The sequence below is a fragment of the Rattus norvegicus genome, chromosome 16 (assembly GCF_021556685.1).
Source record: "Rattus norvegicus strain SHRSP/BbbUtx chromosome 16, alternate assembly SHRSP_T2T, whole genome shotgun sequence".
Taxonomy (NCBI): Eukaryota; Metazoa; Chordata; class Mammalia; order Rodentia; family Muridae; genus Rattus; species Rattus norvegicus.
In genome coordinates, this window is record NC_141549.1 from 40,016,022 (window position 1) to 40,037,930 (window position 21,909).

At 37.7% G+C, this 21,909-nt stretch overlaps 3 protein-coding genes and 1 non-coding gene across 36 annotated transcripts in view; 2 read left to right on the forward strand and 2 right to left on the reverse strand.

Annotated features, from left to right (window-relative positions):
- Nucleotides 1-794, reverse strand: part of Fbxo8 (F-box protein 8) — a 45,386-nt gene extending 44,592 nt beyond the window's left edge. For 4 of the 5 annotated variants that reach the window (XR_015639414.1, XM_087588315.1, XM_087588316.1 and 1 more), the window contains exon 1: nucleotides 528-794. The gene's annotated coding sequence lies outside the window, so the exon portion shown is untranslated. The remainder of the gene's footprint in view (nucleotides 1-527) is intronic. The other variant, NM_001012050.1, reaches the window with a different exon arrangement.
- The window catches only part of Erich1 (glutamate-rich 1), a gene marked incomplete at its 5' end in the record, with an annotated part of 52,793,804 nt that overhangs the window by 9,145,462 nt on the left and 43,626,433 nt on the right, over nucleotides 1-21,909 (forward strand).
- Nucleotides 1,032-20,749, forward strand: Cep44 (centrosomal protein 44). 30 transcript variants are annotated; one of them, XM_087587823.1, is made up of 13 exons: nucleotides 1,032-1,483; nucleotides 4,331-4,467; nucleotides 4,579-4,644; nucleotides 4,971-5,061; nucleotides 6,102-6,249; nucleotides 7,361-7,507; nucleotides 8,554-8,676; nucleotides 10,270-10,437; nucleotides 11,353-11,559; nucleotides 12,568-12,640; nucleotides 19,315-19,439; nucleotides 19,693-19,730; nucleotides 20,516-20,749. In XM_087587823.1, exons 4-13 carry the CDS (start codon nucleotides 5,024-5,026, stop codon nucleotides 20,556-20,558), a joined length of 1,110 nt encoding a protein of 369 aa, XP_087443949.1. In that variant the 5' UTR covers nucleotides 1,032-1,483; nucleotides 4,331-4,467; nucleotides 4,579-4,644; nucleotides 4,971-5,023; the 3' UTR covers nucleotides 20,559-20,749.
- On the reverse strand, nucleotides 4,569-4,864 carry LOC148000534 (Nuclear RNase P). Its single transcript, XR_015640593.1, has one exon.

Consider the following 21,909-nt stretch of genomic DNA (forward strand, 5'->3'; position numbering starts at 1 on the left):
GAAGTGAAGCCTAGTCCCAGAAAAACAGAACAAAAAGTACTTAACCAATTTTATAGTCTATTTGGAGACTCTAGCAACTAGCAATCAGCAGAGACCTTAAAATGTTTATGTTTGGATTCGTACTAATGGAACATCGTAAAAAATGAAAGCGTGCCTGGGCATCGAATAACACTATAACCACCATAAAAGCAACACGTGGAACTGAAGAAAGTAACCTCCACCGTTTGTCATCTTTCACTGAGGACGACAACGCGTCGCTACCGCGAATCCCAAATCGACCTCTATACCAATGGCCTAGAAACACAAGAGACTCGTACCCGCCTCTTGACACCGATACACCATTTTAATAAGCGACCGCCCCTGTCACTCAAAATGTCTTTCAGTGCCCATTGGTCCTAAACTGTAGCTTACTGGGCCGGTGCTACCAAGTGGCAAGCATCCCTAGTCCTCATTTCGGAGAAGAAAAGTGAGAACGTACGGACAGAAAGAGGTACGGCACTGGAAGTTATCTGTGCTAACGCTAGTACCTGAACGACCTGTGATCTCCACCGCCGCCGCGACGACTCAGCCTGTGGGCAGGAGCTGTCAGCCGAAAAGAAAATGGCTCAGCCGGGAACTGGTGCCCAAGCCATGGAGAGGCCTGCCCAGAGCGCACGTGTTCGCGCTGAAGAACACGATGACTGCGAGAGTACCAGAAACTGCCCCAGGCTCCTGCGAATTCACAGCACCTCTCCTGCAGGAGCCGGAGTGGCGGACCGGGCAAGTTTTTGACGTTTCCTATTGTTGCCGGAAGTGACGTCGAGAAGCGGCTCCTTAAAGGATAAGGATTTCACTTTTCTTGATTCAGATTCGCCATAAAGTCTTTATTTCTCGCTTCTCATTCCGAACGACTTCTGCTATCAAAATTATGCTCATATGAAACATGACAATACATAAAAGACATATAATTGATAAGACTCTCATGACATGGAGCGTCCTGAAGAAGCCGCGCGAAAGGAGTGTGGAATCTGCAACTAGGAATACCAGCCTTTGGGGCAGCCTGTGGATTAGAATGTTTAGCCGCTGTTCGAACTCCCGGCTTTAACTCTGTGTTCATTAAACAAACCGTCGGCACGAGAGGCGACTCAGGGCGCGGGCGCTAATGCTCTAGGACTGGAGAACCTGTTCCCGCCACTTGTGCTCCCTTCTTTCCGTGTTGATCCTGTCGCCTTGGGAACCTTTCATTTTGCTTAGCGGCTGCTGGCTGAACCGGAGCTCGCAGGTTTAGACCAAAGTGGCCCTTCTGCTGTACTCACCGAGGTTCCTGGGTTGTAGGCGAACGATCAGGTCTACCATTTCATTCTTTTAAATTTAGAGGCAGGAGGGGAATTCTAGGTGGGATTTGCTTATGCACCCAGCAAATTAGTATGGTTTTTGGAAGGCATGGAGTAGAAAGAATCTTAGTCCGCCCTCTTAGAATTGGTTTGTGGCTGCCAAGTTAAAGGTACGTTGATGCCTTTTTGTTACTTTTAGTCAAGAATACATGTAGCTCCAAAGACTGTCTAGAATAGTAAAAGTACTCTCATTGTTTTCATCTTCATAATGTTTTTAAAAAAGAATTCTGTCTACTTTGAATACTTCAGATTTTTCTCTGTATAAAAAGAAAACCATTCTATATGTATTCTAGACTTATGGCTACATTAGACTATTTTACAGAATTATTTGTAGGCATTTTCACATGTGAACACAGCGGTGCCACCGAGCTATTGCTCCCATTCGCCCTAGCTAGCTCCCCCCACCCCCATCGAATCTTTTCTTACAACAGCATTTTCCTAGTATCTATTATGGAGAGATTTTGTCAATTTAATTTCTACAGATTTTTATTCCTCTATCTAAAGTTTGGCTTTTAGATATATCAAGCTGGATCTCAAAATCCTAGCTATCCACTGTGATTATTAAAGGCTAATTACTTTAGCCTGAACAAAATAATTTTTGAGTCCAGTGACATGTTTTTAAAGTCCTGTAGCCACTATGAGATTGAGCTGGGTTTGAAACAAAACATCTTAAACTGCCGGGCTGGAGGACTGGCTCAGTGGTAGAGCCATTGGTAGTAAGCCAAGTTCCTGAGTTCAGTTCCCATACCCAACCAAAGCCATGCTGTGTCAATGTTCTCACAATGTCTTCCAGCAATTCAGTTGGCACATTTGATTTGTCCTAACTCTTAAGAAAGCTGAGTAGACCATTGATTGGGTGTATACGGTCTTCAATTTAACATCCTTTTATAATTAATATAAAGTGAAAATGCTAATTTTTGGCTCAGAAATATGTAGATCGCTTATTGACCTTTTAAGTATGATCAAGTGTAAAGTATGTATCAGTACTTGATTAGCTCCAATTACTCGTAATAATTGTAGTATTTACCAATTTAAAAAAAAACTAGGAAAGCCTTTACTAAAAACATACTTCTATGTTTTTGTTTTTTAATGCTTTTCTTTTCTGTCATATTATTTACCTCTGTCACCTACAGATACAAGCTGTACTTGAATCTTACTCTTCCTCAAAATGTTTATTGTGCTGGTAATGAAGAGGATGCATTACCAAGGCATACTTTACTGTCTGAAATCTCATTACCAGAGGTAGAAATAATGTAAACAGAAATAATATTCTAGGATACCACCAAAAGAAAAGAACCACAGAGTATTAGATACAATCGTATGTCCTGGGAAGATGGGATATGAACAAAACTAACCACTGTGTTGGCAGATGGGTCTGGAAACTGACACAGGATCAGACCTGAAATCCTAAATTCCAGGAACAGTGTTTGTAGTTATAGCTAGAGGCTAAAGGAGTTGCCACTTCACCTTTCCTAGGCAGTAAAGGTCTTACCATATCTGTATGTCTGTCCAACCCTGGCATCTGGAAAGATGTGAAGTAAGGCTTACTGCTTTGACCAATATGTTGTAAAATTTAAGTTTAGGGTCTTCCTTTTTCCCCCTAAAATCCTTATTGTCTGAATATGTTAATGTTCAGTAGGTGTAATTTAATGTTAAAAACGGTGACCAGAACAGCAGTGCAAGAATGCTAGGAGAATATTTAGCAGCTTGTTCTTCAATGTGTTCATAAAGAGCAGACTGGAAATGAGAATGGTCTTCTGATAGAGCTTGACTAGGTGCCCAAATCTAGGGAAATGGCTACAAAAATGGGTGGTGGCCCAGGCTTAGAATTGTTTGCACATGGCCAGCTTTCTTCTCTTGATCCATACAGATGCAGAGGTGTACGGGAAGGGGTGATTTATATGTTGTTAGTTGCTGAAATGCTGACTGGGGAAAAAGAAATCACTAAGTATAGTTTATCTAGTTCTTGAATTGTTCTTTTTTTTAATATCAGTGATTTTCATTGTAAAGGAGCTTCAGTCTCAAAAGAGTTTATTTTTTGAATGTAATTTTCTTGAGCAAGATATTGGTAAGGTATGAGTTTGGTTTGGTTTTTAAGATAGCCATTTTTGATTGGCAACTACATGAAATCCAAGCCCTGGTGATAATAACATCAATCTGTGCAAAATTTGTATTCATTTGTTTTGTTTATATTTGATAGGGTTTGTAAGCATTCAAGGTAATTACTGATAGAGACCGTTTCAACTTGCTATTTTTTTCCAAATGGTACCAGCTATGATTTGAATGGGAAGTGTCCATCATAGGCTCATATGTTTGATAACTTGGTCTCCAGCTTGGGGTGCTAATTGGACAGGCTGTGGAATCTTTGGGAGGTGGGACCTGGCTAGAGGAAGTTGCCTTGGGAGTGAAGATGCCGTAAGATGATAGGTAGCTTGACCCAGTTCTTTGCTGTCCTTCCTCTGCCTGCTCTAATGTGGGCTAGCAGCTAGTGCACATTCCTGCCACCTTCTTGCTGCCTGTAACCATGGTTTCCACGCTGAGGATTCATACCCATTCAAGCATTGAGCCAATACATCTCCTTCCACTGAGTGTCCTTCTGTTAAGTGTATAGTCCCAGCGAAAAGGTAATTGTGAGAGTCCATTATCATTCAAGGTAAAACAGTTGGGAGAGTGCTAGGTGGAATACATTGGAAGAACATAAATACAAGGCAAACTTATCTTTTTGAAAGGAAAAAATAGAGGGTGAGATTGAAGCCAAGTTTGCACTTAGGCTTTAGAGTAGTCATCAGGCAGTAAGGCCTTAACCTGTCACAGAAGCACTACGTTTTGAGGAGTACAAGTAAGTGGTGTAACGTGCTGGGATTCATACAGAGTAGGGGTAGGAGCCATATACGCAGTAAAACAGAGTAGCTTCCCAAAGTGCACAGTTAACCAGGATTTCATAATCTCATTTTTAGATGAAAGGTTGTAAGATTATTTAAGAGTTGGAGCGGAATCAGATTATAATGGCAACAGGTGACCTAAAAAGAAGTTTGAGGAAGCTAGAACAAGTTCTTCGTTCACTAAATTACCCTAATGAGGTGGATTATGTCGGGTAAGCTATAATGCATTTGATATTTGAAACTTATTGTTTTGAAAAACGTTTGAGATAATATATGACATGATGAAGATAATGATTTTCTTTTCTTTTTTTGGGGGGGTGTAGTCTGAATTGGGTTAGGAGGCCCACGAGGTACCTCACTCACCTCAGCCATTGAATTCACTGCTGGCTGTGAGTATGTTCCAAGCCCTGGAGAGGGCAGCATCCTCCCACTTGGGGCTTCTCCTGCCCAGTCTGCCCCACATGTGGAGCCCTGCTCTCTGGGAACTCACCTTCCCGCTAGGGGAGAGCCTGGTTAGGGCCTGGGGGTGGGGGGGGCTAGTCTCAGATCTTCCCAGGGGCCAATGGAGTGACGAGCACTCAGCGAGTGGCCCAGCTGATGAGCTTCCCCTGCCCATGGTTTTCTTTTTATGAGTCTTATTTAAATTCACTTTTGAGCTAACAGCTTGGTACAGGAACTGGTTGTTAAGCCCGACGACCCTGACTTCAATCCCCAGGCCTCACACTGAAGCAAAAGCTCCAACTGCTCCTCAAATTGTCCTTTGTCCTCATGTGTGTACCAAGATGCCTGTGCTATCATATATGTTTGTGAGTGCACAATAAATAGATGTAATAAATTTAAGAGAAATTTACTTGTATATACACATATCTGATATTGTAATATTTAAGTGTATATATTTAAGAAAGGAGAAAACTGTAGGAACTTATAAGTATGAATAAATATTTCAACCCAAGAGCATTTAAGATGGCCATTTGTTAGCTGTATATACATCAGTCTAGATACTGTCTCTATCTAACTTTGCTCATTGGAGTAGAATGGATTTTATTAATTATATAATCTGCCATTCTTTCATTCCACAGGATAGTAGTATTTTTAATATAGCCAACATGAGCACAGGGTTAACATTTTTTGCAAGTTTATTTCTTTGTATAGAAGATAGATTCGGTCCATTTACATCATGTGTTCTTTTATCGTGGAAGATTCTGATTAGTGAGCTTTCTCACAGCAGGCTCCATGCTATAAACTCTTATTAAAATTTGAGTAGAGTGTTGGAAAGATGCCTTAGCAGTTCAGAGCACCTCCATCTCTTCCTGAGAAGTAGAGTTTACCCAGCAGGTACCTTCCGTCTGCTGCTGCTATGGGCATGGCACAAATGAAAGCAAAAACTTTGGGGTGGAGATGGGGAAGACATGCTGTTCATATAGAAGTACAGCATAACTTCCGCTGGCTGATTGAAGATATAATTCATTTGCTTCTTTGTGCAGGAGTCAGCAAGTCAGTGTCCACCAGTAAATAAGTAGATGATTAGACACAGACAGCATGGGAAGCAGATACCATAATTTATAGGAGAAACAAGATAGATCAAGTAAGAATACACTTTGGAGAACCTATAAAATGGTAGGAGATAGGCTGTCCTGTGATGGTGAAGTTCTGAGCACATGAGAATGAACAGTATTGTGTCATAATCTGGTCAGAGTGGTTCAAAGTAGCACAGAAAGTGGAGAGTCATACGTTTCTTCATTGCTGTGGCTATAATGACAAACAAGCTATTGGCAACGTTGCTAGTTATCCTTAGTCACCCAGGTTTTGGAATGATGTGAATTAAGTCTTTTTCCTTCCCTGACAGCCTGATGAAGGGAGACACAGCAGCATCCTTGCCCATCATCAGCTATTCTCTTACCTCATACTCCCCTCATGTAGCAGAACTTCTGATGGAATCCAATATAGAGCTCATAGCGAAGAATGATGTGCGCTTTACAGATACTGTCTATAAGGTATTCTAAGTTTATGAAACAATAATCACTTTATTGAGTGATTTTTAAAATTAATATTTTAGTAATAACTATCAAAACACAGTTTCATGTTCACTTAACGATGGTATATAAATCCTGACAAATCCATCGATAGGCAATTTTATTATTGGGAAAATATCAGTGTGCCCGCAGAGACCTAGATGTTGTCTAGATGCATAGCCTTTTGCACTTGGACTACAAACTTGTAATGTATTCCTCTTCCGAATATTGTGTGAATTATAGTGCAGTATAAGTATTTATGTGTCTAAACGTGGAAGTAATATAATTTAATTACTAGGCTATAAAAACAAAATTCAGCTTCATTATATTCTGGGACTATTATATGTTGTCATGTGTCACACATGTGTATACTTGACTGAGTATTTTCATATCATTAAAATGTGGTTTCTATTGCAATTAATATATAGTTCCTGTTTGCCTCTGAACATTTCTTATTAATTATGGCAACTGGTAAATGTTTGTCATTGACTGTAATTTGCCTGCTTTCTATGAAATTTTACTAAATGTTTGTATACTGGAGGAAGCAAGAGAGAAAGAACTGACAACCCATAGGCTTCTGTATTAATTATTTCTAATATACAAAGCAGAACTCTCATAGTTTGTTCCTTGAAATCTGAGACCAGATCTTATATCTGCAGTAGCATCTAGACACTTTAATGGAGACTGAATTCGATCTAGATTGATTTTGATTTTTAAAAACTTTACGTTTACCATTAATTTCGTCAAGTATTATGATTTTGTGTGTGTGTGTGTTTTGTTTTGTTTTGTTTTGTTTGAGACAGGGTCTCACTATGTAGCTCAGGCTGTCCTAAACTGCTCTCTCCCTTCCCCTTTCCTCTCCCTTCCCCTTTCCTCTCCCTCTCTTCTTTCTTCTTTTCCCTTCTGTCCCTCCCCCCAACATATCCCTAGCAACCTGTCTCATTCCTGGGCATAATTCAATACCAGCTCTATACTTTTAGTACCTTTACTTAATGGCTTGGTCTTCCTCTAAAGATAGTTATTACCTTTTGGCTATATAATTTTGAATTAAACAAATAAATTATTCCTAATTATTACCTGCATTCCTTTGCAGCTTCTTCGTGATCAGTTTGATTATAAACCAATTTTGACAAAAAAGCAGTTTATACAGTCTGGATTTGCTGAATGGAAAATTGAAATTGTCTGTGATATATTAAATTGTGTGATGAAAAAACACAAGAAATTGATTGGCCTTGACAAGGTGATTTTATGAATTGATTTTAGTTCTAACTGATGCTTAGAAGAACTCAGTATTTGAGTAAACAGAAAATTATTTAAAAGTACATTGTCAGTCGACTTTCTGAGCCCAGTTCTTTGCCTATTAGATTCCAGTGATTAGAGAGAGAATTCAGGGGCTGCATTAGAAGGGACTTAAGCACAGAGACAGACTTACTGAAGCAAAAGCAAGGGAAGGGAGTGGGCAGTTAAGCTTGGTGGGTGAATACTCCATCTGTTATTTGTTGGAGTGTTTTATGAACTGAAGGGAATTCTTGGTGTTAATGCTATATGAGTAATTGTCTAGGAATTTCAAAGGCATATCTAGGAACTAGGATTAGTTTCTACCAAAAAAAAAAAAAGGTTGTGTAGAACCAAGATGGGAATTCGATGGGACGTAAATGTGTAAACCACAGAGGAAGAGTCCTTCCTTTTAACTTTTTTAACTTTCATGTCTCAGAATCTCCTCTATAGGACATAAATGCTTCCCAGCTAGCTTCTTGCTGAGGACAGGTCACTGCAAGGCTAGGATGTCCCACAGTCTGACCTAAAGCCATAAGTACCTACTTAATGTAAATCTCATTGCTCCATACAGCCCACATCTCGGATGCCACAGTTGCTCCATTATTCACATATAGGGAATAACCCTGTCAAGGACCATAATTTCTCCCATACTAGTCACATGTTTTACGTATCTATGATCTGTAACTTAACAGTTCAAAGATAATGTATTTTTGACACTTTTTAATTTTTTTTTTGTTCATTTTTGTTTTTTAACTATGTAACCCAGGTTGCCTTATACTTTCTGTGTAACTAAAGCTGGCCTCAGCCCTCCTTCCACAGTCTTCTCTGTGTGGGATTGCAGCACCACCATACTAGTCTCTCCCAAATTTACAAGAAACAACTAAACAAAGCATGCTGCATTACTTTGACTATTGGCTGTTAATCAGAACTAAGTATTAATAGAATGACAATGTGCCTCACACTTTCCTACACACTGTATTGTTTTGTCTACTCCTTTTCCTTTCTTAGAATTCATCATGCCAAAGGAAGAAGAGCATTTCTGAGAAGCCAGAACCTTGTTCAAGTCGTGAGAAGTGCCCTGCAGAGGCGGTTGGCATTGACGTCACGGGCAGGTTTATGACATCAGGAAAGGTGAGGAAAGAAAAGGAACAGAGGCATCTGCAGACAGACAGTAAAGATACATTTCTCCCCTGCAGCAGGCAGCGCAGGATACATGATGTTTTTAGTAGTGCATACTAGTGTTCTCAAAGGCCTTTATTTCATTTATTTATGTGTTTTGATCATATCCACTCCCTGTGGCTCTCTCTTATCCCACTTCCCCTTCCTCCCTGCAGTCTCAGCAGGTGACTTCTTAGCGCACATGTTTGGGGACCATTCCTAAACTTGTGAGAAGTGTAAAGAGGAAAAATTGAATATGTTTTATATTTCTAATGTTGAATCCTTTTTTTTCATTTCTCAGATAAAATGTAGTAAGGTTATATTATAGAGGCATTGGCATGCTTTAAGTAATATATCCTTTTTATCTTATGTGGTTGTATATCAGAAGGAAGCAAAAGAGTGAGTCATATCCCTTGGAACTAGAGTCATGCATGGTTGTGAGTTTCCATGTGAGTGCTGGTGCTGGGAACCAAACCTGTGCCTTTTGCAAGAGTTTGTGTTTTTAACCTGAGATATCTTTCCAAGCCCTCGGTGTATACTCATAATTACATATCCGATCACCCTAAAAGGGGTGTGTATGTATTAAGTAACCCGTTAGTAACAACAGTGATTATGAAGATTCATTTAGCTGCAATGAAAACCAAGAGTATAGATTCCCTTGTAATCTGGTTTTGAGTATTCCTTATTTTAGATATACATTGTCTCTGTCTTTGTCTGGTTTGAGCTCCTGTGGCTAAACGAATCTAATACATTTAGAGATAGCAGTTTTTCATATCCAAGGGGAACTCTAAGCTAATATTCCATTTTAATTATAAATGTACTTCCAGATATTTTCCTTTCTGGGTAAAAGGACAGAATAGAGACTAATAATCAATGTATAATTAGATAAAAGATATAAAATGTTTCTTTTTTTTTAAAGTACAATATTTTTAATCTTACAATAAATGAGGATAATACCACAAAAGAAGAGTTAAACATTTATGAAAATATAAATATTTGACTATTCTGATCATATTGGATTCATGGATACTGTTTGTTTATTCATTAACAGAATCTCACTATATAGCCCAGGTTGGCCTGGCCTTTCTAACCCTTCTGTCTGGGCCTAGTGAATGCTGGGATTATGGCTGTGTGCTACCACACCTAATAGTTATTTTTATTTTGTTCTTTTTCTTTTGGTTTTTGTTTTAACTTTCCATCATGTAATATTTTAAACATTTACAAAAGCACAGATGAACCTGTTTTAGCAATCACATCTTTGCTAAACGTGTTTCATCTTTACTGTAAGGACTTTCTCCATCATCTTGAAATAAAACTAAACATCTTTAAAATATATTTCAGTATTTAACCTAAGACATTAGAAAGCTTCTAAAAAGCTAGACTTTGTCTCCCAAGCACTTATAAAATATGTTAATATTAGCATGTTAAACTATGATACATTATTATGGTAATTCAAATGTCTTTAAATCTTTATATAGTTTGTCTAGAGAATAATTCCTGTGAATATACTTAAAGGAATTGTGACAGTAAAACCATGGAGGTAAATGTTGGTGTTTGTCTCTGCAGAAGAAGGCTGTGGTGATCCGTCACCTGTATACTGAAGAGAACGTTGGTGTTCCTGAAGGGACAGTAACCTCAACAGAAGTGAGTGAAGGCTGCGATGAGTTGGAAGAGCAGAGTTCTGACATACGCATTCCTGAGGCGCAGGCCCCTGAGGTCAAGGCTGAGCTGCAAGTGAGGACTGAGGGGCTCCTTAACATACTGCTTTCTGTCTGTGCTTATTTCAGTCTTTGAAAACTGGACTGCTACTCAACTCTTAAATTATGATATCTATGTTATTATTTAAGAATACATCAATCTTACTGAGTGGGAGTTAGTGGATTCCAGTTGTCAGATCTGTTTGCAGTTTTCTTCCTGAGTTAGAAGTAAAGTAAAGAGAAATGAAAAAAAAAGGTACCTGTACCTGGGAAATTACAATCCAGCAGAAGAGATGTGCCGCTTCGCACGGAATTCTCTACCACTTGTAAGCTTGGCATTTTATTCCCATATTCCCTTTGCTAAGTGTTTGCTATATTGTCTCCATAGGGCGTAATCTCACTATGTAACCTTGGCTGACTTTCTGTAGCTCAAGGTAGTTTCTAATTGCAAAACCCCTCTGCCTGGCGATTTGTGTGGTAGAGTTACAGATGTGTGCTGTCCCACCCAACTCCTTGCTAATTTCTGTTACTCCTTCTTGACACAAGTACCATTATGTATATGATCTCTACTGTTTCTGATACAGTACTCATGTCTTGTGATCTTTATATGGTTTGAGTTACAGTTGGATTTATGAAAGTTTATTTTATTTATAGGACTGCTTTGTACTATGTGACACTCTAGGTACTAGTCATTGCTAGTACCTAGAAATAAATAAGTAATGACAAGTTGTAGTGTGCTCCCTAATGTAAGAGTATCATACCAACAAATTCACAAGTTGTTGCTGCAAAAATGAAGTCATTGGGGTCACATTTGACAAACTCGTGTTAAGGTCCATGTCTGTCTGTGGGGAGGGCTCTATTCTCATACCGTGCTCCTTCATGAGCTATCGAAACAGCACAAAGGAATGGAAATGTCACTTCATATCACGTGTGGTCTTGTTTATCGTTTTAGGATATGTGTGATAATCCTGAGCTTACCGCACTTCAGATCGCACTGGCTGAATGTCAGGAAAAGCTGAAGAAGCTGACTTGGATAGAGAAACGGCTTGAGTGTTTGGAAGCTACAACAAAAGGGAAAGTGATGGTCGATGAGAAGGCCTGGAATAATATTCTAAGTCGAGTGACTCTTCTCGAAACAGAGATGCTTCTGTCTAAAAAGGTATCACTGTGTATAGCTGTCACGAACAGTCAAGTGTTCATCTTATTGCATTTGTATACTCTTTTGGAAATGCTACAATGAGGCTACTTGATCAGACATGTTTAATTAGGATAAAGTCTACTGAATTTACAAATTTCATTATACTTCTTGTGGCTGTTTTCTATTAAATAAGATATTTTGAAAAACCTGTAAGTTGAGATTTTAGTGATTAATACATTAATACTTCAAATACTTAGAATGAGCTAAGAATTTTTTGAAAACCTTAAAATTATTTTTTGTATTTTAGTAGGACCAAGTTTACAGAAAAAGTTGTAAAACAGGTAAAAATTGAAATTCCAACTTTTTCTTCTTTATGCATATAAAGTGGATTTTATAGAAACAATTATCAAGTTTACTCTCAAGTCACTATTCTATTGCTGTGAAGACACACCATGGCCAAGGCAGCTCTTATAAAGGAAAGCATTTAGTTGGGGGCGTGTTAAGTGTCAGAGAGTTAGTCCATCGTCATCGTGGTAGGGAAGATGGGAGCATACGTACTGGAACAGTAGCTGACAGCTGCGTCCTGATCCACTGCAAGTCACTGGGCCAAGCATGGGCTTTTAAACCCTTAAAGCCCACTCCTGTGACACACTTCTAACAAAGACCACATCTCCTAGTCCTTCTCAAATAGAGTCCCTCCTAGCATTTAAGTATATGAGTCTGCAGGGGTCATTCTTATTCAAACCACTAAATTTAACATTGCTTATATAGTCTGAGAAATCTCTTTATTTCTTAGAATCTCAGTTTCTAGTTTTTCCTTTTGGGGGACTGAAGTCGTATATTCAAGAAAGTTACTATCTGCGTCTGCACCTAAGTGGTTTTTGCTTAAACATTAATACATGTTATATATTATTTGTAAACAAATTTATTCAAACTAACCATGTTCCGTGCTTTTCTTATGTCTTATGTTTAGCAGTGAAAAATGAAACCCCTTTCATTTTATTCTAAATATATGACTGTGCATTCCAGAATGAATCTGTAGAGCCTAACACAACAAGTGAAGACTCTGAGTCAGTTAGTGGTGTGGATGTTGTGCCCTATGGTAAGTTCTTATATTAGTACTGTTGGCTTGCAAACATGTTTAGAGCAGTAGTTTTTATGAACATTTGGCCTCTTTACCATTCTCATCTGTGTGTGTGTGTATGTGTGTGTGTGTGTGTGTGTGTGTGTGTGTGTGTGTGTGCGTGTATGTTTGTCAGAGGCCCATATCAGATTTCATTCTCAGTCACTCTCCACATTATTATTTGAGATAAAGTCACTCACTGTACCTGGAGCTCACCAACTTGGCTAGACTTGGCATCTCCCCTTGTCTCCATTACCCTAGTAGTTGGATTCCAGATGCAGGACACTATGTCTAGTTTAAAAAAAAAAAATTAAGAAGTTCATAGGCAAATGGATGGAACTTGGAAATATCATCCTGAGTGAGGTAACCCAATCACAGAAAAACACACATGATATGCACTCATCGATAAGTGGATATTAGCCCAAATGCTTGAATTATCCTAGATGCCCAGAACACATGAAACTCAAGAAGGAAACACATGACCAAAATGCGAATGCTTCACTCCTTCTTTAAAAGGGGAACAAGAATACCCTTGGGAGGGAATAGGGAGGCAAAGTTTAGAACAGAAGCAAAAGGAACACCCATTCAGAGCCTGCCCCACATGTGGCCCATACATACACAGCCACCAAACTAGATAAGATGGATGAAGCAAAGAAGTGCAGACTGACAGGAACCGGATGTAGATCTCTCCTGAGAGACACAACCAGAATACAACAAATACATAGGCGAATGCCAGCATTAAACCACTGAAATGAGAATGGGACCCCCATTGAAGGAATCAGAGAAAGGACTGAAAGAGCTTGAAGGGGCTTGAGACCCCTTATGAACAACAATGCCAAGCAACCAGAGCTTCCAGGGACTAAGCTACTACCCAAAGACTATACCTGGACTGACCTTGGGCTCCAATTCCATAGGTAGCAATGAATAGCCTAGTAAGAGCACCAGTGGAAGGGGAAGCCCTTGGTCCTGTCAAGACTGAACCCCCAGTGAATGTGATTGTTGGGGGTAGGGCGGTGATGGGAGGAGGATGGGGAGGGGACACCCATATAGAAGGGGAGGAGGAGGGGTTAGGGGGATGTTGGCCTGGAAACCGGGAAAGGGAATAACAATTGAAATGTAAATGAGAAATACCCAAGTTAATAAAGATGGAGGATACTTTGCTGAGAAAAAAAAAACAACAACAACAAAACAAAAACAAAAACAAAAATGTGGTTCTGGAAATCAAATTAAGCAAATTTACTGATTGAGCCATAGCTCCAGTTTTTTCTTAAGCCTTTTTTATAAAATGTTTTATATTTATAAAATGTTCTGTAAAATAAAATTACAGAGCTCTTAGAACAAAGAAAATAGAGAACCACAGACTGCTTTTAAAACCAGAGTATATATCTTTCACAGTATAGAGGATGAATATATTCTGGTGTACAGTCTTGAGGACCTTGGGGAATTTTTTCTTTGAATCGTTCTAGAATAATGTAGTACTGCGGAATAAGAAAAGCAGACCTTGCGGGATGGGGTGGGGGGTTTCCCAGAGAGGAAACACGGAAAGAGGATAACAGTTGAAATATAAAGAAATAAATATCCAGTTTTAAAAAAGAGAGAGAAAAGAAAAGCAGACCTCTAGAGGCTCTGCTTACTGATGGTGATAAAGTGAGATGGTGTAGAGCCCAGGGGGCCTTCACCATCTCACAACCTCCTAGTGTTATTCTCCATGTTACTGAGTATCACGGGTCTCTGGTTCCAACAAAAGCTTTTATTCTTTTGAGTCTTAATTTAGAAAAAGCAAAGGGCCACATTTTATCTCATAGTATGATTAAATTATGTTTGTAAAACAGAAGACTTCTACAATTGACAGTTTATCCTGAGGATTCAGTAATATAGATGTATAGCATCATCAGATCCTTAGATCTGCATTTTACAGTATACAATTTAAGAAAATGCTTTGTTCTAACTGCTGTATTAACTTAGTTAATTCCTAATAACAATAATGTAAAATAAGTACTATTATTATGCATATATGAATGTCTCAGATGAGGAAAAAGACTTTCATTGAAAAATCATTGGTGACTATGCCAGTGGCCACACAATTACTGAATGGTGGTCAGAGTTGAATCTTGGCAACTCACTCTGATAGGTTTCCTCAACACTACAATTATTTCAAATACTGCTAACAATCCAGAGAAGACAGTTTCAGTCATTACATTAGTTATTTGGGTTTAATTTATTGTATTTATCATTGGCTGCAGATTTTGGATTAGGTAGCATGTTGCCTTTTTCTCATTGTCATTCATACTTCAATATAAAAATTCTTAAGAGCATAAATTTTTGTCCCGTGATCTGTCTAGCAAAAATAATAGTAGTAGTAGTAGTAGTAGTAGTAGTAGTAGTAGTAGTAGTAGTAGTAGTAGTGGTAAAACCACCTGCAATTCCTGTCTCCAGTATGTTTAAGTACTAAGAGTTCTAACATTTGTTCACTCAAAGAGCACTCTGGCTGTTGTTTACAAAATACTACCTTTTCCAAGTTGAGCTATGCCTGTTCTAATATCTACTCCTTGCATACCCAAGTTTAAGCCTCTGTGCTAGGACTCAGAGTAAGATAGAGCCTTATTCAAAATAGGTTTTAGATTATGATCAAAGTGAATACCTGATTTCATAGAGATTATAATTTGACCTAAGACTTTACAAAACCTTGCTCAGTATACCTTGTGAATAGAAATACAGGTTGTTTGGTCTCATTAGATGCAGAGTACAATACAAATGTATCATTTTGATCTTAGAATTGTGTTCAGTAAGGAAGGAATTTGTGAGGTTCCAAATTTGTTTTCCTCTTTATCATAAATAGGGTAATCCACTGTGAGCCGTAAATACCTGTGTCTTGGGGTGAGTGGGGAACATTGAAGCCCATGTAGGAAGTGAGGAGCCTTCTGGTCTGCCTGCTCTTGGGAGCAGCAGTCATGTGATGCTCCATGACACGAATGTTGGTTCTTGAGTGTCCAACTAGAGAAACATTTGTGTCAGTAGTGAGGGCTGCATCTGGCCATTTTTGTGATTGAATAGTGACCTTGTTTAGTCTCTAAAGACATGGCAGTGGTTTTAGTTCTCTACATTTCATGACTTCAGGTGAAATTGTTGTCTATTAAATACTGTTTATTAGCATATACAGTAACTTGAGTTTAATTGCCAAGCAGGCTACCAACTGTCAAGGCTGGTCCTGGCTTTACTTGGGCCTATAGATTTATCCTCTCAGAAGAAAGATATTATTAGTCCAAGGGTAGTACCCCAAGAGTAAATTTTTCTTCCAGTATGACTACAAGAAGGGCACATATGTGTTCATGAAGGGTGTGGAAGCAGAGGTTGCGGAGTTTAGCTAATATTTTCAGATTTATATATCAGAAAGATTCTCATACAGGAGGAATAGTGGTCAACTAGAAGAAACTAAAGCACACAGGTATTTTAGTGATCATTTTTCAGATCAACAATGAGGGAGTAACTAGGACACTAATCATAAATAGTGAGTTGTGTTACGGATTCAAGTAGAAGCAGTGAAGGAGAAAAGAAACGGTAAGACCGACCTTACACTGTGCTTGGGTTCCAGGTATGTCATTCTTTAGCAGAAGAGGGAAATAAAGGGGAAAAGAAGATACATAAAAAGTAATGAATTCACTTTTGAATATAATTTATTATGTATGAAATACTTAAGGAAGATCTCTACAACGTAGGTCTTGGTGTCTAAGTACTGGCTTGCAAATTATGGAAGACCGAAGAGTCCATTTTGTTCTATTACTAGTAAGATATACTAATCCTCCAGAGTGGGCCATGTGAAAATCCGTGGTCACAGGAAGAGAGTTGACTAGAATTTGTAGTGTCTCTCCAGTAGGGGCATGCCTTTTGTCACAAGCAATCCTTCCCATTGAGGTTCCCTTAGCTCCAACTTCAGGAGCTCCGTGTGCGGTCACTGCTTCTTTTCTTTCTAAGCTGAATGCGCTTACCAATTTCTTTTTTTTTTTATTCTTATTTTTTTAGAGTTTGGATATAGCATGTTTATTTAAAACATACACAAGATATATTTTTAAATAAAAATTTCTGGTATAACAAGAAGAACCAATTCTTTTCTTAATCTTCTCCAGCATGGCTAAGAAATCATGTTTAAACTAGTAAGAGTTTACTAAGAGTACTGGAAAACAGTAAGAACTGTCATGAGCATACTATGAACTTAGCTGATCTGGCTATTAAATGTGAATGGCGTCAGTACGTACGGCCCTCACCAACCTCTGAGGCCCCGGATGCCATGTCTGTCTGAGTAGCCACCTCGCTTGCCTGATGCTAATCTTCTTCCATATGAAGCAGTGATATGCCTCAAGAATCTGAGCCGCAGGTTCAGGGTGAACAGAGCCATTATTGTCAGCTGTGTTCCCAGCCCTGCATGCTTGTGACAGCATAAGAAATGTTTAAAACCTTCGGAGAACAACTATCTCTACCAGAAAATAATGCACGTATTTAGAGGCTTGGAAGTTACAGTCTCTGCTGAGTTTCAAATTATTTCCTAACATTGCCAAGTTCCCACAGCTCCTGTAAGCACCTGGGTCTAGTTAGTCTTCACAGCTGTAGCATGCAACCTTGTCTAGTCTCAGCTAACTGGATCACAAGTAGACATCTAACCCAGTAATAGCAGTACAAAAGGTGTCAAGTCTAACGACATTTCTATCTTAAAATTTTTAGCACCAAAATTAGTCAGATCATGTGAAACTTGTGCTATTTTATTCAGGCTCAGTTTATTCAGGAGACTAAGCTGAGAACACCATTCATTCCCCCAGAGAAAAGCAGTGGCTGGAGCAGACGACAGGCTGTCAGGAGGATTGGGCTGTATCGGATGAAAAAGTATTTGTTTAGTCCTTGAGTATCAATACCTTATCATACAGGAAGGCACACAGCAAATGTTCTTTATGAAAACTAGTTTAAATGATATATTTTTGGCTTTGTGTTTGTAGCCAAATTTTTTTTTTTTTTTTTTATTAACTTGAGTATTTCTTATATACATTTCGAGTGTTATTCCCTTTCCCGGTTTCCGGGCAAACATCCCCCTCCCCCCTCCCCTTCCTTATGGGTGTTCCCCTCCCAACCCTCCCCCCATTGCCGCCCTCCCCCCATAGACTAGTTCACTGGGGGTTCAGTCTTAGCAGGACCCAGGGCTTCCCCTTCCACTGGTGCTCTTACTAGGATATTCATTGCTACCTATGGGGTCAGAGTCCAGGTGTAGCCAAATTTTTAATAGGCATGATTAATAGAAAAATGATGTAACTGTGTGTGCTGTCCAGTAATTGATGGAGTTAATGAGAAAAATGTTCTTTTATTTTGACACATTGATATCAGAATATCCGATATTAGTTTTTTGTTGTTATTTAAAGAATCTAGACTTTGAATTTTTAAATTTTTTTAACATATGTTAAAATATGTTAAAAGGATTGGATCCTTCTTGATATGAATATACATTTATTATATTTTATATATTCTAGATATTTGTTGTATTATAGAACATATATAATATATTAATATATAAATATAATCTTTATGTATGTTATAATTATTTTATATTTATTTATATATAACACACACATATATACATAGTCATATACAAATTTTATATATAATATATATTATATGTAATATGTGACTATTAATATAATGTATAATCATATAATAAATAAGTAATATGGTTCATTATATTATTCATGATATGTTATATATTGTATATTTTATATAATATATAAATAATATAAATATGCTTGTATTATTTCTATATTATATTTGTATTATTTATATAATATATAAAATAATTGTACATATTATATATTATATAAATGTAATATATTATAAATTTATATAAATATATTATACATATTATATTTGCATATAAAATATATAGATTTAGTCAGTTTTTGTAATAATTGCCACTAGACACAAAACAATAATAAAGTAATTTTGAAATTACTTCAACATTGTTATAATTAATAAAGCATTGTAGAAAATCCCTCAGTATTCTATTGCTATAGATGTCACCATTTTAAGAAAGGAAGTAGGTAGTTTATTTTTTTTTAAATACATTGATTCATGTATCTCATGTATATGAGTGCTCTGTCTTCATGCACATCAGAATAGAGACTCAGATCCCATTACAGATGGTTGTGAGCCACTGTTTAATTGTTGGGATTGAACTCAGGTTGTGAGGAGTCAAGCGCTATTGACTGTTGAGCCATCTCTCTAGTCCCAAGTAGTTTGTAGTTTAAGTTACTAACATTCCTATTTACTCAAAGCGATTCATATCATGATAAAGATAAAATGATTTTGGATGTTTTGGGGGGCAGGAGGAAGCAGGGTTTTTCTATATTGCTTAGCTCAGCCATGAACTCGTGAATCTCAGCTTCCTAAGTATATGTGGTTACGAGCATGCATCACAGAACCCAAGTGTATTTTAAAATTTTCTTAGAGAATTTTTAGCATCTGTCTTTACAAGAATAAAAAGTATGTAAAACTCATTTTATATATACCAGATAGCCGCTTTATTTCAATTTATTTTATTTGTAAGTAAAAATTTAATAAGTATTTGGCTCCACTGTATAATGGAAAGATATCCTATAATGTATTTTTTTTTTTAACAGATAAAAAATACAGTGTTGAGGGGCCGGCCAGTACCTGTCACTCATCTGGCTACAGTACAGTATCGTCGGCAACAGTGCCCAGGAGCTCCACTATTAATTACTGTGGCTTGAACAATTTTTCAGAGGTAAGAAGCTGTCAAATGGCTTAGGTGATTTCTAAGGTCAAGAAGAAACAAGTATTGTTTTAGTATGTATGAGTAAGGTATGCCGTGGGCAAGAGAAATGGTGAATTAGAGAGTTAATCTCTCAAGGGGCTTTATGTTGACTAAAGTTACTTTATGCAGTCTTTCATGGTGTATTTTATATATATTTATGGTCTGTATTTGAGGATTGTTTCCTTTGAGAAATTGCCTAAATTTATTGCTTTTTAAATTAAAGGAAACAACTATGCAGAAAATGGAAAGGATGAAAAAAATGTAAGTAACAGAAAGGGGTGGGTGACAGAAACCATTTCCCTGTAGGAGCTGTGCTGGAGTGCAGTGTGCATAAACTGTACATGTGTGTGTAGACCTTGAAGTCTCAGTCAGGTGTGCATTTCCTTCAGGACTCAGTGGATAATAGATGTGTGTGTGTGTGTGTGTGTGTGTGTGTGTGTGTGTGTGTGTGTGAGAGAGAGAGAGAGAGAGAGAGAGAGAGAGAGAGAGAGAGAGAGAGAGAGAGATGAGTCATTGGTTTCCAGCAAATGACGAAGCACACTGTCCACAGAGTTAATCATAGGTTACAGAGGGCAGAGATGCTTTGGTTGATAATTAATTCACATTTTTCTACCTTTGATAATTGATTTAGCAAACCATTGTGTGCATGAGCTGAATTGCTAGAAGACATGTTCAATGTTGTATCCTGCTGGTCTTTCGGGAGCTATTGGTGAAGGAGCACAAGGAGCACAGTGTTGATGTTTTTACTGGGGACAAGGGGCGGTGCATCTGGCTTTGGCAAAGAGCAGTTTAAAGGACATGTATGATGAAATGGTATCACAGTATTATGTACCCTACTGCCTTAAGAAGTACAAAGCTCTTTGACATTGGCAAACTTCTAAAATCACTTAGGCTACAGGAATTTTACCTGTATTAATAGTAATTGTACATAAACTAAGAGAAACACTCAGTTTATCTTAGGCTCAGATACAAAAATCTAGCAATTAAAGTCCTGTCCTTCATTATAAGCTGTGCCCTTAGCTAACACAGCATTTGTTCTGTTCCAGGTTTGAAGAGACCGCAGAGTTACTGAAATGCTCCAGTCGCTAATTGTAGACTGTTCTGCATAAACGTCCCAGGACTTTGGCTACTTATATATATTCTGTATCTAAGAATTCTGTGTATAATTTTAATATACTATAATTTTTAATAGATGATAATTTTTATTAAGAATTTGCACTCTATTTGATATTTGAGTTTTTTCATTTTTAAATAAATACTTTTAATAGTTTAAGCTGTAATTGTACCTATTTTCCAGTTTTCTTGGCATAACTTTGTTTCAGCATATTACTCTTACAGAGTGAAGTCATTACAGCAAGCTCTGTATTGCAGTGTTGACATTTACTGGCAGCATGCTAAGTAATGCTTCTGAAAATACGGGCTGGAAGACCATGATCTACGTCTTGCTGGAGATATTCCAATAGGGACGTGCATATTGTGCACAGGAGACTTATGTAGTCTTACTGTATATGCTGGTGAATAGGTTTTAACAGAGTTAAAACGCTCACTGAAAACTAAACAAAACAAATCCAGTTTCTTCTGCTTTAACAGAGCAATGCTGACAGCCTGCGTCTTTAGTGTGTTTCCTGAGGGAACTGTTCCGGGCATGTGAATACTCTGGTCTGTAACCTTAGACCGTCAGCACTGATCCAGATGCTGGCCATCCGTGCAGCACACAGTGCAGGTGGGTTGCACTTTCTAATAGTGGAAACTTAACAACTTTTAAGGAGAGAAAAGGTCTTAAAATTAAATTGAAAGAAAATCAAAATCACTTGGAAAGTCACTTAGAAAAATACCTTCTAACTCTGCAAATGGTATATAGCGATAATAATTCTGGGTGATAGCCAAAAGTATAGGAAGTTATCCTTCTATTTTACATATTACATAACTCACTTCATTAGACTGTACAAATTTATTTTAATATTAAGTAAAGTATTAATTTAGGTTTAAGTAGAAATAACTTTTGAGGAAAAGTTTTTAGTATTTTAACAAATATTTAATGTTTACACTTTCAAACTACAATCTTTTATGTTAGCATTTAGAAGCATATAACCCTTGGATTTAATAACATTTCAAAAAGCATATCTAGAATTAATGAGTCCTTTCGCTCTGTTTTTTTAATTCAAGTACACTTAAGTTAGAAAAATCAAGAGAATTCAGTTGTGAAAATGCTGTTAGGCCCCCAGTTATAAGAACCAGCGTGGGTTCACAGCGCCACCTTGTGGTTTCCATGCTACTCTGCTGGCTTTTAATAAATGAATCCTCATAAAACTCCTGATTTTAAAAGAAGAGTGAGCATCTTTCAACTTTTCTGTTGAAAGACAGAATAAAGTTGTTTCTGTCCCTTTGTCTTTATCTACCTCTTTCCCCATCTTTTTTGGTAAGTTAAATTTTTACTTTT

What these genes read in the sequence shown, in the direction of transcription:
- Cep44 (XM_087587814.1), top strand. Translation starts at nt 4,379, where the DNA reads ATGGCAACAGGTGACCTAAAAAGAAGTTTGAGGAAGCTAGAACAAGTT. An exon ending in AATTGATTGGCCTTGACAAG is followed by an intron (nt 7,508 to 8,553) that starts GTGATTTTATGA and finishes TTCCTTTCTTAG; the next exon opens with AATTCATCATGCCAAAGGAA. An exon ending in GCTTGAACAATTTTTCAGAG is followed by an intron (nt 19,440 to 19,692) that starts GTAAGAAGCTGT and finishes TTTAAATTAAAG; the next exon opens with GAAACAACTATGCAGAAAAT.